Here is an 18,186-nt window from a genome sequence, read left to right as displayed (position 1 = left end):
TCTTACTCTGTTCTGAATTCTCCTCCCAGCTCTGCTTATTCCTCTGCAACTGAAGAAACGGATATCCCAGCTGGGGTTTATTTCTCTCAGTACCTCGTAGTGATGACATATATTTATTGGCAAGTCATGGAAATTACTCCCCTGGGGAAAAAGAAAAAGGCAGAATGAATTTGATGCTTCAGAGATCATGAAGCGTGTGGTACCCTTTGGCTTATGGATGACTCTCTTTTACAAGAGAGGTGTCCAGCGTGCGTTGTGGTGGGGTTCCAGAGCGCGTAAGCGTGTGTCTCTGTGAGAGAGCTTCGGTGGGACTGGCTGGTGAGCGTATACTGAAGTCCTTCCCTTCGTTTTAACTGCTCATGGTGCCTTTCCCTCTTCTTAATGTTAATATGCCTGACTGCTAGAGATCAAGTGACGTCAAGGAAGACAGATGATATCTAGAGGGGGTTGACATGGGAATGGGCTTGTTCCAGAAGGAGCAGAAGGTGCTCTCATTTTTCAAGAACAGTTGTGTTATATTTAGCTTCAGGAAACTTGCCGTTGCTTTCAGTTTTGATGTGTAAAGCGGTGCTGCACACCTGTAGCACGGCAAACAAAGGAAGCTCTTTCTACACCAGCTCCGTGCTCCGGACAGGGTGTTTTAGCTCAGCTTGCAGAGCTCGCTCCGGCCGCCTTCCCCGAGGTCCGGTGGAGAAGGGGGCAAAGGGGGCCTGGCCCGCCTGCAGCCTCGGCGCCGGAGAACGCGCTCGGTGCTGGGTGACACCACTGTGAGCACTTGCAGCTGGGCCTGCGCTTTGGAAACATCCCAAATGAAAGGCCAATTTGCACAATTATTAAGCTTTTGGGATCTTTTCATTGCAAACATCATCTGTTAATTTTCTGGATGGTTTTTCTCTCCTCTCCTTCTGCATTTTTCTTTTTCAATAAGAACCTTCCTTTTCCTCATCTTTCTTTTCTTTTTCTGCTGCTCTTGGTACCTTTGAATTAAGGACAGATTTTAAATGAAGTCAGGTGCCTAATTCCCATAAAAATCTGGCTTTAAATGGCTTCAGATTTTCTGTCACATAAATACAGGCTGTGTAATAGGTGTCCCAGCCTAAACAGATGGAAGAAACCTCCTTCCTTTGAGAAGTGCTCCTCAGTAAAATGCCGTCCTTGCTGTAAGATGTTCTGCCTTGCTTTGTTACTAAGGGAGAAAGGTTAAACTCGTCTGAGCGGCCCGGCTGGGCTCTCCACTGCCGTGCACCCCAGAGCCGCTTGGGTGCCCCTTGGCTGGCGGCAGGGTGTCCTGAGCGCCGCTCTTTGCAGCAGGGCCGCGTGGCTCTGCTGCTGGTGGGGTCAGGAAGCCAGGCTCACGGGTGACGAATGGAAGGCTGCTTTTCCCTTCTGCTTTATGGAGATCTGAGAGTTTACATGGAAACGCTTCTCAAATGCACGGGAGAAATAGATGGATAGAAAAGGCACTTTGTTTGCAAAGGCTCATTCAGGGGTGTGCCTGCATTATAAAGTGATCGATGGTTACTCCATTAATTCCTCTGAATTACAGCCAGTTGAAACATTTTGCTAAGTGAAAAAATTTAAGTGCACTGAGACAATTTGTTCCTCTGGGTTTCGGAGCAGATATCTATTGATGTTGCAATCTTTCTTTATCCAGTTCTTATTTATTTGATTCTTTTACAAATTTCCTTCTCTTAAGTAAAAGCAAACTGAAAAGCTAGAGAACCCAGTGAGCAGTAACAGGGGACAAATACCTTCCTCAAAAGGAAAAATCTGCAAAATCAAAATAAATAATAGAAAAATTTACATTTTTGAACTGCAGCCAAATTTTGCTCAGAATCTTAGAACAAATGGCACCCCAGCTACATGTTGTCAGTGAATTTTGTTATGATTAGCAAATGTCAAAGTTTGAGCCAGCATGATAAAGTAAGCAGCTCTCCGCTGATGATGGTTCCTTCCCTGGATCTAAGGCTGACTGGTCTCAGGAGAGCTTCGATACTCTGTCTGCTTTTCCATAGAATAAAAGCCACAGGATTAACCATTTATACAGCATACTGAGCAGATAATAGCTTTAAAAAAGAGGTAGCCTTGGGGGTTGGCACGTGCTGGCAGCTTCGGCAGGGGCTGTGCTGAGCCCATCCCTGGGCCGGGGGCAGAGCAGGGCTCTTGCAGCAGTGGGGTGCAGTGGCTGGTGCACACCCGGCTGAAAACAAAATAGCTCTAAGTCATGTTTTCTCATACAGAAATAGGGCGTTTTTTGATACTGGGTCCAGGCTTTGTGTGCTGTTACGGAGAGAAGTAAATCTTAAAGTGCTGGCTCAGAATTGGTTCAGATTCACGTCAAGACCTGTGGGAATTTAACTCAAGCAGAAGGACTGAGGAGGACCTGATGGTTAAACCCATAAAATAATAATGTTAATAAAAAGCTCATTTTAGAATCTGCGCAAAACCAAGCAGTGCTCTATTTTCCAGTGGCTGTATTGACTAAGGCTTTGGAGAAATAGTGTATTTGTTGAGGAATGAACTAAATAATGCTTAAATTGTCATTTTAAAAATAAAACAATGGAAATCTCTTTATTTGTTGTTTTTGCTGAATCTGAATGTACATATGACTTCAGCTGTGGAAGAGCACTATGCCTGATGATTGATTTGCTCCCTTAATGCCAAATGATGGCTCAGATCTGGAAACATGCTGTTGTTTTTCTTGGGTAGTGGGCTCCTAGATCTGGAACAAGTCCCTCTGGTGCTGTGTTGTCTGATTCTGACACAGTTTCAAGATTTACTTTCTATCCATGTGTTCCAGAAATCGAGAACCCCACGGAGAGAGTGCACCAGATCCAGCAAATCATCGTCACTCTGCCCCGGGCTGTCATCGTTGTCATGAGATATCTTTTTGCTTTCCTTAATCAGTGAGTCTTTTAGTTCTCTTTCACCGAGTTCCTTCGTGCTCTCCTTTTCTTTCAGGGCTTCCCTGTCATTGTTACACGAATCATTTTTGGTATTGTTATGGAGAGTCGTATTTTGCTTTTTCCTCTGCCTTGCCCAGCCGTGGCTGTGTTTTGGGCAAGACGCACAGCTCTGTGATGTTTGCTTTTTGAGAGAGCTTTGGGAGGGCTTTTGTTGGTGGGGGCTTCTTTGAGCCGACAGGGTAAGTCGGGACCGTACCCCTCTAACGCCTGTGCTTGCAGCTTGTCGCAGTACAGCGATGAGAACATGATGGATCCCTACAACCTGGCCATCTGCTTTGGGCCAACCTTGATGCACATTCCAGATGGGCAGGATCCGGTATCCTGCCAAGCCCATGTCAATGAGGTCATCAAAACCATCATCATTAATCACGAGGGCATCTTCCCCAGCCACAGAGAACTGGAAGGACCTGTCTACGAGAAGTGCATGACTGGAGGCGAGGAGTATTGGTAAGGAATGGGTGGCAGGAGTGAGTGACTTCATTGTTTTTACAACTTAACAAAGCCGGATCCCCTCCTTAGCGTTATCTTCTTGCGCTGTAAGTTGAGAGTGAAGCCGTGACAAAATGCAGGACTCTGGCTTGATTTCTGATAAACGGGGAGCTGACTTCAGCTCATAGGAGTGTAGGAGAAGGGCTCTCAAGAGCGGGTCCTCGTGAGGCTGGGGTGCGAAGAGAGCTTTGGGGAAGTTCAGGCTTGATCTTCAGGAAATCTGAGCCTGGGCTGAGCACAGTTCTGGGATGAATTAGCCCCCCTGCAGAGGGGGCATGTCCTTTGGCATTTATTTCTGTTAAACATTATGAATTAGGTGTGCGAGTGGTATGCATTTGACACCATTAAGCTGTTTTGCACTAGCTAAGTATCTGATTCCATACCAGGCTGTCTTCATGGCTCTTAGTTATAAGTATCTTCATAAAACTAAGAGAATTTTACAAACTTAACTAATTAGTCTATACTTATACCTTAGTTTTGCATTTAATTTTAGCCTTGTCAATGAAATTAGACCAGACAGTTTCACCAAGTTTTTCTTTTCATTTCTCTTATGCTGGTTCGGCATTAAAATCTTGATAAAAACTTTAGAAGAAACATTTTTGTTTTTTCTTAAATATGAGTATTAATATTTATAAAAATTCTTTTAGCTGCAGATTCACAGAAGTGTCTTCATAGAGAAATAAAATTTTAGGTCAGTTGTAACCAAATTCTTCCTAGACCAGGAGTTCTGAGTAAAGTTCTGTAGTTCCATAATAATTTGGTAGGACAAAATTCTTTAACCTGAAGTCTGGTTTGATACTTTCTCTGTGTCCTTCTAGGTCCTTTTGTTCTGTCCATGTTAGATGAGTATGTTTGCACTAGTGAACTGTGGACTGGATCAGCTGTGTGCAACTTCATTGCACAGCTTTTTTCTAGTATATCATTCCCCCTACTTGTATCCACAGAATACGAACTCTCTCTCTAAAAGAAGAAATCTCAAATTAGAGCACTAAATGATAATACATATTTATCTTGAGGATGCTGGAATTCTAAACTGGCATTCAGATCTGAGTGTTAACAAACCAGGATTTATAATAGGCTTGACCTGATTTATCTGAAAGTTTTATACATCTCTGAGACCTAATCTTCCCTGATTCAGATCACATGTCGCCATCATTACCGATGCAAACAGAGGATAAAATGTTAAAATTCATTGTGAATGAGTGAGTGGAAAATTTTAATTTGGTACCATTTTATACTTGTTTTGCCAAATGTGAGTAAGACACACAAGCAACAGAACGTACAGTTCTGGACCTGAAGATCATGGTGTTTCAGGCTGTTTCCAGTTCTCAAAGCAAGTGCAGAGAACTTGCTGTGATTTAAAATGAGCAAAGGGCCCCATCTCAGTCCTGTGAAAATGAAAAGCATAACTCCTTCAGGTATCATTGGGGCCAGATTTCCCCCCAGCAAATTATTTTTGCTAAGTATCTTGGGATCAGAATCTCATTCTTCTTTTTCTAAAGCACCATATACTTTATTTTAGTGACAGCCCCCACAGTGAGCCAGGCACCATCGATGAAGTTGACCATGACAACGGCACAGAGCCACACACCAGTGATGACGGTGAGCATAGACATAAGCGGTGGAAAATTGGGTCTGTGTTAGAAGAGTCATTCATGCAAGAAAGCAAAGTGTATTCCGCTCCTAGTCAAATTAGGCTGGATTACTATATGGCGCTTTACTGGGGAAGATGTTTCTGTGTGTTTGATAATGCATGTGCCTATAAATAACCATTCCTTATAGATTTTCATCATAGGATGTGCATAGACCTTCACTGCAGTCTCATTCCATGGCAGGATACGAAGGGGTTCCGTATTTGGAATTGTTCCACGAGATCCCGTTTTTCTTTTTCTTTTTTCTTTGTTCTCCCTGTCATCTGTGTTTACGCGCAGCCATGTGATGGCAGGGACCTGGGGAAAAGCAGCGAGGACTTGCTGTGTGAAACGGGCTCACAAGAACAGAAGGGGAGGCTGGGGAATGACTGTGTGTATGTGTGACCAGCTCTCTGGTCACTCCAGGCCCTTGAATGTGTTGTGGGAAAAGAGGGAATTTCAGTGGTCCACTTTGGAGCCCTCTGAAGTGAGGGAGTTTCAGCTGCTTTCTTTGGGCTGCGGATCATATCCTTTCAAGCAGCCATCCTCTTCGCAAAAGTGGAGTGCGTCTTCGTTTAAGATAGCTGCATCCTGGTTTTGCCCGCGGTCCCTTCGGTTTCCTTTGATGGCAAAATACATCCATGCTGTTTTTTCGCTTGTTAAGCCTGCAGAGCCGCCCTTGCTTTGGAGGGTGAACCGGGATGTGGTGTTTGCTAAGACTGTGTGGACAGGTGCAGCCGGATGTGAATTCCTTGCTAAATGTATCAATATTTCGTTAATACTCTGGATGAGGCTCACGTCCAGCTTTCTATAAGCTCGTGTCTGTCTGCACCATCTGTGTAAACAAGCTGAGCTTCACGTACAGGATCTCAGGAAAAGCTTTGAAGCTCGCCCTGATCGCGGAGACGAGCACTGAAATGGGGACGCTGGGGCAGAGCGGGACGAGGAGCGCGCTCGTTACAAGACGCGATACCCAAATCAGAAGAAGCCGTTTGCTTCCCGCGCCCCAGGCGGCGTTCGTAGCTTAGTCGCAGGGTGAGAGAGGGACGGGCCTGGGAGCGGAGCCGGCACTGCTGCGAGACAGCGAACGTGCCGCCCCACGCCACCACTTCAACTGCGAGGCTTTGCTGAGCGGAAGGGCCCCTTCGAGCCCTGCAGGACGTCCTCTGGCCCACACCGGTCGTCTGCTTTCTTCACAGCCGTCATCTCCCTTGCGCTCTGCCCCTGCAAGAGTGCCGATGCCTTCCTGGCGCTCATGGGAATGGCACGAGGGGCTGGCGCGCTGGCTGGCACGAGGCGGGCAAGGATGGGGGGAGGCAGGCAGCGGGTCTGGGTCGGACGGCTGAGGACTTGCTCTTAGCGTAAAATGCACTCCACGTCTTCCAGTGCTAGCAACAAACGGGAGCTGACATGACTGAGAGCTGAAGGAGAGCAAGCCACCATTTAGCCAATTTTATGCTTGGACGGTCACATTAATAGTTCTGATTGGAGTTTCCGGGTGATTAACTGTAATGCAAGAGTGGAAGAGAGGAGCAGCATTATTTTATGAATCTACATATTCCTTCTTCCCATCTCCCTCGCCCCATGCACGCTCCCTGCTGAGAAACTCAGTATTTTATCATGCATCTGAAAAGCCCTTCTGATAGCCTCTCCTATTACGTTTCCTCCGGAGAGCATTCTCTATCGATCCTGCTGTAATAGTCCCAAGCACCATGTCGTTCACATTAGCGCAGATATGTATTTTAAGCTGGGGGAAATCTGTCTGTTGAAGTGACCTGTCTGGCGTGAGACAGAGAAGGGCAGGGCTCTGACTCAGTATCTCACGGATTCTGCTCCCTCCGTGTGGATTTTGTTGCTAAGCGGGAAGGTGGGTCACATCCAGATCGCTGCTGATGCTGAGCCCACGAGTCAATGACACGGCAGATGGAGTGGAGCAAGCTACCATATTCTAATGAGAATGTGACAGATTTGAAAGAACTAGGCTAATTTGCTGTATTTAGCTTTGCCATCGGCCCTGTCAGTCCCCGTTTTCCCGTGCTGTCAGTCTCCGGGTAGGGTTTAAAGCGATTGGGTGTCTCAAATAATCAAGTTACGTTAACCGTTTTCTTGCTGGCCCCCGAGAGCCGTTAGAGGTAGCTGAGTGGTGGCAGCCTGCTTTTCGTTTTTATCGCAGGCTGAAGCGAGGCAGCGTGCAGGTTCTGCCCTCCCGGTCCGGAGCGATGCGCTGCCTCTGCCTCGTAGTGGCTGAGGCAGCTCCTCCCCGTTGGAAGCAGGTCTGCGGAAGAGCCCCGCTCCTCCCCAGGCTGCTGAATGCAAACCGGACTCGTGCGCGGGTGCACCCGGCAGCTCCCACCGCAACGCTCTCGGCCGGGCCGCGTGCTAACTGCAGCCTGCTCTGCCAGCGCGCTGATCCTCAGGCCCTGAGCTCCCACTCTGTAGATCCCTGGTGTTTGATAGAGCTCAAATGAGGAAGAGGGGAGAAGCTGCGAGGCGGAGGTTTGCGAAGGGCCTGCAGACGTGGGGTGTGTGCAGTGCTGAATGGCCGCGTGGCCGGAGCTTGTATCGTCGTTTCTGTGGGAATCCCCAAAGGGGGATTGGTTACTCATCAATAATTCAGGCCCAACTGCCTCCAGGATAAGGAAAGGAATTGAAGAGAAGGTAAGTGGGGCTTTGATCACAGTATCTGACACAGCTTGACAAGGCTCCAATCTAGAAAATAATGGGGGTCTGTAACCAAAGAAGTCACTTTAAAATAAATATAGGTAGAGGAATATATGTGCAGGCGAAGATGCCATATGCACACAGGGAAATTTCAACTACTCCCTATCTGGTTTGTAACTTTTTGTAATTGCTGATAGCTTGTGAGTCTGTAAGAAATTGCAGGAAGGCTGGAAGAACAAAAAGAACTGATCAGTCTGAAAATAAGATGGTTTGCACTCAGTATAAGATGCTCTCAGGAAGCTGGGGCAGCAGCGTTAGTGCTGTTCAGGTGAGATGCCTCTTCCTAGGGTTTGGTGTGCCCGCATGACTGTTGAACTGACCTTTCCTCTCTTTGTGCTTCTCTCCTTTGCAGAAGTGGAGCAGATTGAAGCCATAGCCAAGTTTGACTATATTGGACGGTCCCCACGAGAGCTCTCCTTCAAGAAAGGGGCCTCGCTCCTCCTGTACCATCGGGCTTCGGAGGACTGGTGGGAAGGGAGACATAACGGTGTGGATGGCCTCATACCCCACCAGTACATTGTGGTGCAAGACATGTGAGTATTGGCAGTGTCTGTTAATCCAGGATGTTAAAATAACTTGCCTACACTAGGGTCATCTTTAGCCACCTAAACAGGTGGCCTGGTTTTCCAAGGTTTAATGACTTTACTGATTAAACCTGCTCTGATCACTTGTGCTTCTCCATTTATTGGCTCAGATTGTTTCTTGTTCAGACTTTTAAAGCCAAACACTAAAGACTATACTTGAGTGTGCTTGAACCCCATCTGTCGTTGGCCTCCAGAGTAACTTGGCACGATCCAGACTTAATATTGGCTCTACCCCATGTGTAGGTTGACGCAGCAATGTTCACTGCCTACTTTGCCTGTAGCAGATCCCAGAGTCCTTTACAGGTGCCAATTCTGTTATAAGTCCTGTGCCCAGGATTCATTAAGATGGCAACTACAGCACAGGGGATATGGAGATGTGATGTTCACGTTCGTGTTTTCCCAAGCTCTGGCTAGTGTCCGAAGCTGTGGCCTTGGTCTGGCCCTGTGCTAAGTCTGGATCTGGAGTGGTAGTATTCAGGTGTGAGTTTTGGTTGGATCCTAGCGTCTCTCTGAGGTAAAGAGCCCTGTTATGTTTCAGCCTGATATGGAGTCTCATTTTTCATAGGGATGATGCGTTCTCCGACAGTTTGAGTCAGAAGGCGGACAGCGAGGCAAGCAGCGGACCCCTGCTGGATGATAAAGCCTCATCCAAGAATGACATCCAGTCTCCGACAGATCATATTCCGGACTATGGATTTGGGGGAGTCATGGGCCGGTAGGGAAACTCTCTCATTTTCCTACGAACACAGAGGTGATTAGTGTTGTGTTCAGGGCAAGTCAGCATGTTGTGTAGGGCAAGATAGACGGCAAACTGCTAATAAGTGCTACAGAAGGATATGAAATGTGGATTGCTTAATGTAGATCCTAACAACTAAAAAAAATGCAATGCTTTCCCTTTCTTGGTACTCTCTAAAATATGTATCTCCCCTCTTAGCTTAGTCTTTGGAAGCCGAAAGGCTTGAATTTGGTTTGATCTGAATTTTCAGAGCTGATAGATTATCTTACAGCATGCAACCAGGTGCTTTTGATCTGTTGGACGGTGACCTAGTCTTGTAATGAATTCTTTGCAGAGTGAGATTGAGGTCTGACGGTGCAGCTATCCCTCGCCGTCGAAGCGGGGGGGACACCCACAGCCCCCCCAGAGGGCTGGGTCCTGGCATAGACACTCCTCCTCGAGCAGCGGCCTGTCCTAGCAGCCCCCACAAAATACCACTTAACAGAGGCAGGATTGAGAGTCCCGAAAAGCGCAGAATGGCGACATTCGGCAGTGCAGGGAGCATCAATTATCCAGACAGGAAGGCCTTGTCTGATGGCCACCCGCTGAGATCGACTTGTGGATCGACTAGACACAGTAGTCTTGGAGATCAGAAATCTCTAGAAGCAGAAGCGCTTGCTGAGGTAAGAGGGTTGTGAAGTGACTCTTGGTGCCCAGGGATCTAGAGGCTAAAATAAAATTCACTTGGATAACAGTACAGAGCCTCTTTCATCTCAAAGCACTTCAAAATTATAGTACTGTTGTTGCAGCTGTGATGGTTTAAGGATAAAAATGAAAAGCCGAAGGCTTGCCTGCTTTTCCAACTGTATCGGTTGGTCTAATAAAAGATACTGCCTCTTCCTGCAAACCTTGTTTCTTCAAAATAATAGACAGAAATGTTCGATCCACCACTGAAATGCGGCTGGCAGCTCTTAGCTCTTGCAGGAAGAGAAGTACATTATCTTCATTTGAAACTCTATATGAGACTTAGAAGGAGAAAACTGGATTTGCCAAATTAAAATTTGGTTGATACATCTTAACTGGTGCTCAGTATTTGGAGAAAAGTGCTTCAGGTTTGCTAATGGCTATTTGTAGCTAGGACCTCAAAATGTAAGCGTAATCAAAATATCATACCAGCAGTCATGCAATGTCTTCAACATCACCTTAGGCCATCAGTTCCACGGTTCTCATTAAATTCTCGTTACCTGCAGCATAGCCCGCAGGTCTCCTCACTGGAGATATCAGTCATGTCACACTAAGCCTGGTGAAATCTTAGACTGTGATCCTACTGTGGCACAGGCTGCAAAATTCTTCAGTGTCTTGGGGACCGTTTAGTCCAGGCACAGTCCCACATTAGCGTGTCCGACTGGCGATGGGTCGGGGCCAGCTTGGTGGCCATGGGCTGGAGTCAGGCAGGCACCCCTCCGAGGAGGTGGGTGGTGATGAACCTTGGTGTTTTCAGCTTCAGCGTTGGCTGGTTTGTTTGCTCACGGCAGTGAGGACCGTGCGGAGGTGCCTCTTCGCACCGGTAAGAAATCGGAGGGCAGCAGGCGGCAGCTTGGCGGTGGTGACTGCTGTGGAGAGCCCCCGTGACCAAGCCGTTAATTCTTGGGCTTCATTCGCTCTTCAAGTGAATGAATTGTTGGAGATGCAGCAATGTGCTGGGACTCTGCCGTACCCCCTCGGGCCTTGGTCCACCTCCCACTGAGCTCGGCGGGGGTCTTCCCAAAGCTTTTAACGATACTGGAGTTTCGCTGGGAGCAAAGAGCTTTGCAGGCCTTTGAGGCTTGCCGTGAGAAAGCGGTGGCATTCCCGGTGTTTTTAAGAGTAGAGTGTTACTGCACAGCAAACAAGTAGTGATAGTAAGAGTTATACAGCAGTCCAGCAGAATTTCTGTTTGTGGGGAAACACGCATTGCCTGTTATTTTTCCAAATGCAACAGGAATTTGATGTACGCTTCCCTCCACATTAACACAGACTAAGATCATAAAGCCGTAATGGATAATCTGGTCTCAACTCCTGTAGTTAACAGGATACCTCTGTACTGGACAAGGGTCAGAAGTACCCGCTGGCTGTCACGCCAGCCTTCAAACCCTGATGATTTGCTCTCATGAGCAAGTCTCCTTCCTGTCTTTCCCAGCTGACTGCAGAGCAGGTCTCGCGTGTCCAGGCTCAGGAGAAGGCCCGGGTGGGAGTGGAGATGGCAGTGTCTCGGAGCGGTGCGGACAGGGCTGCTCAGGGTCCCGTATTTCAGCAGTTTCCAGGCTTGGTTTGCGGGAGTGCCGCCATCAGCTGCGGTAGCAGCAGCTGTGGGACGGTGGGATGCCCACGAGGAGGAGTGCAGCTCCTGGGGAACGGTTTGCCCATCGCTTTGAAATAGCCTGCATGCCACAGGGGGCTTTGGCACAGTTTGTTTATGTAGAATCTAGTGTAGAATCTAGTGGTTTTTAATGGGATAATTAAGACCAATTGCAGAAAGGAAGGGCTTCTGCTGTCCTGTTTGTTTTCCCACCGTTTGCGGTCTTTGGTCGCTTCCTTCGCAGCGTAGCACGCAGCTTCTCGGTTTCTCAAGGGCTTGTTTGATGTGCACGAATGGCAAAGGGGTGGTCCTGGTCTAGCAAGGCGCCCGGGTTTCAGCTAAGGCTGAAACTTCAGCCCTGGCAGGGGGTAAACGCACGCACGCAAGCGGCTGCCGTGGCTCGGCTGGAGGGCGGCAACGCGTGCGGCCGGGCTGGGGGGGCTGCGGACCTGCCCCAGAGCAGCTAAGGACACCGCACGATTTGCACGGTTTTCCTTGTTTGTTTTGTTTTTTATGTTGGGAAAGATTATCAGCTGATATAAGTAAGTACCTGCCTTGAAGTCAGGAGAGCGACTGACCTCGGTAGTCCTAATGCCTCGCGCTGGGAGAATATTTTCACTTGTTTTCCGAGCAGTTCAGCTGGAGCTGACTTGGCAATTAATTCCCTTCTGCTGATACTTTGAGCATTATCTGAGGCTCACCAAGCACCTTGTACACGTTAGAAAATTAAGGGCTTGTCTACACAAGGACAGCGAGGAAAGTTGACCAGAGTTGCTTTTTAAACAGGATTGATTCAGTTGCCTTAAATCACTTTGCAAATGCTTTCTTTCTGCATTGAAGTGGCCTTAATTCCGTTAAGACTGATTTAAGTGAAGCCAAATTAGGGCCTCTCCGTTTCTGAACGAGAAGATCAGCAGTACGTTTGAAGGCAATTTAGCTAATTTACTTTAAATTGACATTTCTAGTTGAATTGGGTTCACTTTCTGGGGGATCTCTGCGAGACACTTAAGTCTGAGGATACCTTGCCCCTTGGAAAACAAGAGCTCGGGTGACAAGGGCGGGCTGTGACGCGGGAGCTGAGCGGCGGCTCCTTTGCTGCCGAGGACCCTCCTGCGGCGAAGCCCTGCTCCGCCGGGAAGGCGTCCGGAGCCGCCGCGCGGGGTCGGGCGCCGCGGAGCGCCGGCGGGCGTCGCGCCCCGAATCGGACCGTCCCCCCTTTCGCACCCGGCGCGTCGGACCGGTTGTCCCCCGGCCCTGAAACCGGCCCCGGCCGCTCGCGCGACTGCCCCTAGGGGAGACGGAGCTCCCCGGAGAGGACGCGCGCCGTTCGCACGCTGTTCCCGGGCTCCTGTAAGGTTTTGTGCCGTTCTAACGCGGCAGCGGCACCGTCCTCTCGTTAGGTCTTTGATTTAGCGTTTTTCCCGCTCTCCTGGTGCAGGGCCTTGTCTCTGGCTCTGTTTTATTTACGGCAAGTTGCCGTTTTGTTGCTCTCTCTACATACATTCCTATACATTTCCAGCCCTGCACGTGCCATTCCCTTACAGACATAAGCGTATTAGAGGATTCGTTTGCCTAACAGAGGCGGCAATGCAGCTGCTTTTGAAAAATGTGCTACAGTGCTCAGGGTCAGTACGAACATGTCTTATCTCACTGAAACTATGGACAAAATAATTCACCAGATAGGACGTTTGGGCTAGTGTTTATGTGCCGCTCACGGCTGGCTGGCTTGGAAACTGGAGACCAAACTCCTGTTGACTTAGAGGCGCAGGGCGCGTTTGTGCAGTCGGAGTTTGGGCCCTGCGTCTTCCTTCAAAGCTCTTGCTTTGCCCGGAGGCCCGGTGCTGGAGGACATCACCATCCTGGGCCGGAGAAACCCCCCCAAGTGTGCATGCACACGCACACACACATGCATGCATGGTGCTTCAGAGCAGAGGCCAGGAGGAACCGGAAAACAAGTGCTCTGTGTCTGGGCCACCGGGGCATTGCCGCGGGGACGCTGCAGCGGGGCATTGCTGCTGGTACGGCGGGGGCATTGCAGCGGGGCATTGCCACTGGTGTAGCTAGGCATCGTGGCGGAGGCACTGCTGCTGATGCGGCAAGGGGGCCGTGCTGCCAGCACGGCGAGGGCATTGCCACGGGGGCATTTGCCGCTGATGTGGGCAAAGCCGTTGCAGCGGGGGCGTTGCTGCCAGCACAGCGAGGGCATTGCAGCGGGGGCATTGCTGCCTGTGTGCCGAGGGCATTGCAGCGGGGCATTTGCCACTGGTGTGGTAAAGCCATTGCAGCGGGGGCATTGCTGCCAGCAATGTGAGGGTATTGCAGTGCAGCCATTGCTGCCGGCATGGCGAAGGCATTGCAGCAGGGGCACTGCTGCCCACGTGGTAGGGGCATTGCTGCTGGCAGTACGAGGGCATTGCAGTGGGGCATTGCTGCCGGCACAGTGGGGCGTTGCAGAGGGGCATTGCTGCTGGTGTGGTGGGGACATTGCAGTGGGGCATTGCCACCAGCATGGCAGCGGCATTGCTGCTGTGGTGGCAGGGGCATTGCAGCGAAGCATTGCTGCTGGCGTGGCGGGGGCATTGCAGCGAAGCATTGCTGCTGGTGTGGCGGGGGCATTGCAGCGAAGCATTGCTGCTGGTGCGGCGGGGGCATTGCAGCGAAGCATTGCTGCTGTGGTGGCGGGGGCATTGCAGCGAAGCATTGCTGCTGTGGTGGTGGGGGCATTGCAGCGAAGCATTGCTGCTGGCGTGGCGGGGGCATTGCAGCGAAGCATTGCTGCTGGCGTGGCGGGGGCATTGCAGCGAAGCATTGCTGCTGGCGTGGCGGGGGCATTGCAGTGGGCATTGCTGCCGGTGTGGCAGGGGCATTGCAGCGAAGCATTGCTGCTGGCGTGGCGGGGGCATTGCAGCGAAGCATTGCTGCTGGTGTGGCGGGGGCATTGCAGCGAAGCATTGCTGCCGGTGTGGCAGGGGCATTGCAGCGAAGCATTGCTGCCGGTGTGGCAGGGGCATTGCAGCGAAGCATTGCTGCCGGTGTGGCAGGGGCATTGCAGCGAAGCATTGCTGCCGGTGTGGCAGGGGCATTGCAGCGAAGCATTGCTGCCGGTGTGGCGGGGGCATTGCAGCGAAGCATTGCTGCTGTGGTGGCGGGGGCATTGCAGCGAAGCATTGCTGCCGGTGTGGCGGGGGCATTGCAGCGAAGCATTGCTGCCGGTGTGGCGGGGGCATTGCAGCGAAGCATTGCTGCCAGCGTGGCGGGGGCATTGCAGTGGGCATTGCTGCTGTGGTGGCGGGGGCATTGCAGCGAAGCATTGCTGCTGGCGTGGCGGGGGCATTGCAGCAAAGCATTGCTGCCGGTGTGGCGGGGGCATTGCAGTGAAGCATTGCTGCTGGCGTGGCGGGGGCATTGCAGCGAAGCATTGCTGCCGGCGTGGCGGGGGCATTGCAGTGGGCATTGCTGCCGGCACGGCAGGGGTGGAGCGCAGGAGGGCTGGGGCATTGCTGCGGTGCGGGGTGCTGACGTCCTTTTGTCGGTGGCATTGGCAGGACATCGAGAAGACCATGAGCACGGCGCTGAACGAGCTGCGCGAGCTGGAGCGGCAGAACACGGCGAAGCAGGCCCCCGACGTGGTGCTGGACACGCTGGAGCCCATGAAGAACCCGCCGATGGGCTCCGTCAGCTCGGAGCCCGCCAGCCCGCTCCACACCATCATGATCCGCGACCCCGACGCCGCCATGCGGCGCAGCAGCAGCTCCACCACGGAGATGATGACCACCTTCAAGCCGGCGCTGTCGGCGCGGCTGGCCGGGGCGCAGCTGCGTCCCCCGCCCATGCGGCCGGTGCGGCCCGTGGTGCAGCACCGCTCCAGCAGCAGCAGCAGCTCCGGCGTGGGCAGCCCCGCCGTCACCCCCACCGAGAAGCTCTTCCCCAACAGCTCCGCCGACAAGTCCGGCACCATGTAGGGATCGCGGGGTTCGGGGGCGGAAGCGGCAGCTCTCCCAGACCTCGCCCGACGCGACGGCGGAAAGGCAAGACCGTGCTCGAAAGGGAACTCTGGAAGGGAAACCGCGGCCGAGCCTCAGGCCCCGTGGTTTGATTATGCCGATATATAAATACATACACACATCCGTGCGGAAACATGTGCCCAGATTGCAGTTAAACTGCGTGGCAGAGTAAGACGGCAGTTCTGCGCATTGTCACTGGAGAACACGCGTTATATGTAGAAGTATATAAAAAAAAAATAGTGTACAGAGTTCAGTAACTTTTTTTTTCAAGTAGATTTACCTCAGAAACTGGCTCTGAAATGTCCTCTCTAGCGATGTTTGGTTGATTTTGTTCTTTTCAGGATATTTGTGTGTGCGCGCGCGTGTATGTGTGTGGAGGTACATAGCAACTGTGCACCGAGCAATACAGGGCCAATCCTGGGATTCATATTCTGCTCCTGCCGGTATTTAAAAAAAATAAAATGAAATGAAGGGAACCTGCACTGGCTTCTGGTCAGTGCTTGGCCCGCCGAGGAGAGTTCAAATGCGTAAGCGACAGTGTTCGTCAGGCTGGATGGAGAATCTTTTCAAATTGAGTCCTAATATTCCTCCGTTTGCACCCTGAATTCCCTGGCTAATAGGCTCCCGCTGGGAGCGTGTACAGTGTGCGGATATGGATAAGTAACAGTTTCTATTCCTTCCATTTCTGTGTAGGGGAAAAACTAGCAATGCCTGCGCCACAGCGTAGCACAGCGCTTTGTGTACAGGTGGAATCCACAAAACTCTGATTTTCTTGAAGATTTCAAAACGAGCAAGGACTAGTGGGAAACCTGTGGTAAAACACGAATAGGTTAACTTATACAGTTTTGAGATATGTCATTTCCCTTTCCCCACACGCTTTTTGTTTTTTAACTAATAGTATCTCGACAAATGGGACTAAACAGGCGAGGAGGCTTTGGTACAATAACATTCCTTTATTTAAAGTTGCACAGCAGTACATGAGGGTCTTGATTCAGATTGTGTCTTCTTGCATGAAAAGCATGAGCCATATTTGACCATATCAGATGCATAACTGATCTGATGGGGTGATATTTTGCACTTTCTGTACTGTACTATGTATTACAACAGTTTGAGTTTATGCAAAAGAAAATACATTTTTGTTTTTCCTCTGAACATTTAACCCAGAGAAAAAAATATGCAGAAAGACCCGGGGATTGCATGGTACTTGGGTGATCGAGTCTCTTCTGTAGTCGCTGAATACAAGACACTCCATGCTTCTCCCGTAGCTTTTTATTTTCCTGCTTGTACAGATTTCCCTGCGGTTCAGTCTGGTCGCTCCCGCGTGACCTCGGCCAGCCTGAACACGAGCCGGGCTGCGATGGGTCTCTTCCAGCTGCGCGGAAAAGCCGCGGGAGCAGCTCCTGAGCGGTCGGTCGTCCTCTCCTGGTATCTCCGGTTTCTGCCGCGGCGTCCGTCCCCGAGCAGAAGTCAGCAAGCCTCGTGCAGCTCTCCGCCTCCCACGGCCGTTTCTTTCCCGTTTTGCTCCTCTCCGACACCTCCCACCACTGCAGGCCACGGAGCTCCTGGCGCCTCCGGACCCGACGGACGGACGGGGCGTCTCGCCGCGGCCGGCCGCGTCCCGGCGGGCTAGCGATCCCCGGTGCCACGGTGAGGGGCGGCCGCGGCACTGCCTCCTCCCGTGCCGCCTCCGAACTGCCTCCTGCCTGTTCCCGTCTCTCCGTGTGTTGCTGTACTCGCTTACGTGCTGCAAAGTAGCTGTTCACGTGCAAACTGTACAAAAAATAGGCTGAAGTTAGATGGAAGCCAATGCCACTCACCAAATCTTTGCACTTAGTAGATAGCTCAATGTTAAAAAAAAAAAAAGAAAAGAAAGAAAAAAGACAAGAAAAAAGAAAAAAAATAAAAAACAAAACCACAAAAACCTAACCTTTCGGTGTACAGTGTGGGGGGAAAAGTACTGTATGTAGTGATCCTGTTATTGTCCCTCAATATAATGCTATAAGGGGAAAAGGTGTTTACGTACTCGTCTATTAACATTGTTGACATCTGTAATTACCACAATTAGTTCATATCGATGTTTATTTTTCTTCATAATTTTTCCCCCCTTTCCTAAACTTAGACTAACCCTGAGGTCAATGCCTCTGTCATTATGGGCAGCAGATGTTCAAACAGTCTGTCAGTCTGTGCTAGTAATGAACCAGCAAATGTGCTTTTAGGGGGAGGGAAGAAACCCATTTGGCACGAGAGTTGTGTATTCGTTGCCAGTAATTTTTTTTCCATTTAGTTCCTGGAGAACATTCACTTTGCCAGTCTTCTGGTTTTTTATATACTTTCAGAGATGACTTGCTAGTAAAACCATTTTTATTAGTTTTTTTTCCTCCCTTCTTACGTTCAAAGATACGGTACAAATTCCAGTGTCTTTCTATTAAATTATTGCCTTTCATTTTCCTTTGTTTTGTTTTGTTGTGGTTTTTAATACAGTTGTTTTCTTATCTTTAAGTGCCTTTTTGAGCACCAGAACAAATGCTTGGAATTAATGTACTAGGAGCTGTACACATCATGATTTCATTTGTACAGTTATGTTCTGCTGTGGGTGATTGCTTTTAAAGTCCTTTTTAATTTTTTTAAAGAAAAAAACAGGACGTTTTGTTGAAGAATAAACTACCCCTTTTTAATATGGAATTCAAATTGTAGTTTTAACTACTGTAAATTTAAGGAAAAAATGTATTTTTCTGTAA

At 49.9% G+C, this 18,186-nt stretch overlaps 1 protein-coding gene across 3 annotated transcripts in view; it reads left to right on the top strand.

The window, feature by feature from the left end:
- SRGAP3 (SLIT-ROBO Rho GTPase activating protein 3) overlaps positions 1-17,896 on the top strand; it is a 158,730-nt gene extending 140,834 nt beyond the window's left edge. For 2 of the 3 annotated variants that reach the window (XM_067303529.1, XM_067303528.1), the window contains 7 exons: positions 2,801-2,906; positions 3,186-3,413; positions 4,978-5,057; positions 8,160-8,340; positions 8,957-9,106; positions 9,462-9,789; positions 14,990-17,896. In XM_067303529.1, coding sequence (XP_067159630.1) covers positions 2,801-2,906; positions 3,186-3,413; positions 4,978-5,057; positions 8,160-8,340; positions 8,957-9,106; positions 9,462-9,789; positions 14,990-15,406 — 1,490 coding nt within the window. In that variant the 3' untranslated portion in view covers positions 15,407-17,896. The remainder of the gene's footprint in view (positions 1-2,800; positions 2,907-3,185; positions 3,414-4,977; positions 5,058-8,159; positions 8,341-8,956; positions 9,107-9,461; positions 9,790-14,989) is intronic. The other variant, XM_067303530.1, reaches the window with a different exon arrangement.
- The last annotated feature ends 290 nt before the right edge of the window (positions 17,897-18,186 follow it).

This window comes from Apteryx mantelli, chromosome 12, assembly GCF_036417845.1.
Source record: "Apteryx mantelli isolate bAptMan1 chromosome 12, bAptMan1.hap1, whole genome shotgun sequence".
NCBI classification, from domain to species: Eukaryota; Metazoa; Chordata; class Aves; order Apterygiformes; family Apterygidae; genus Apteryx; species Apteryx mantelli.
The sequence above is the reverse complement of the archived record's forward strand: the minus strand, read 5'-3'. Positions and strand labels throughout refer to the sequence as shown.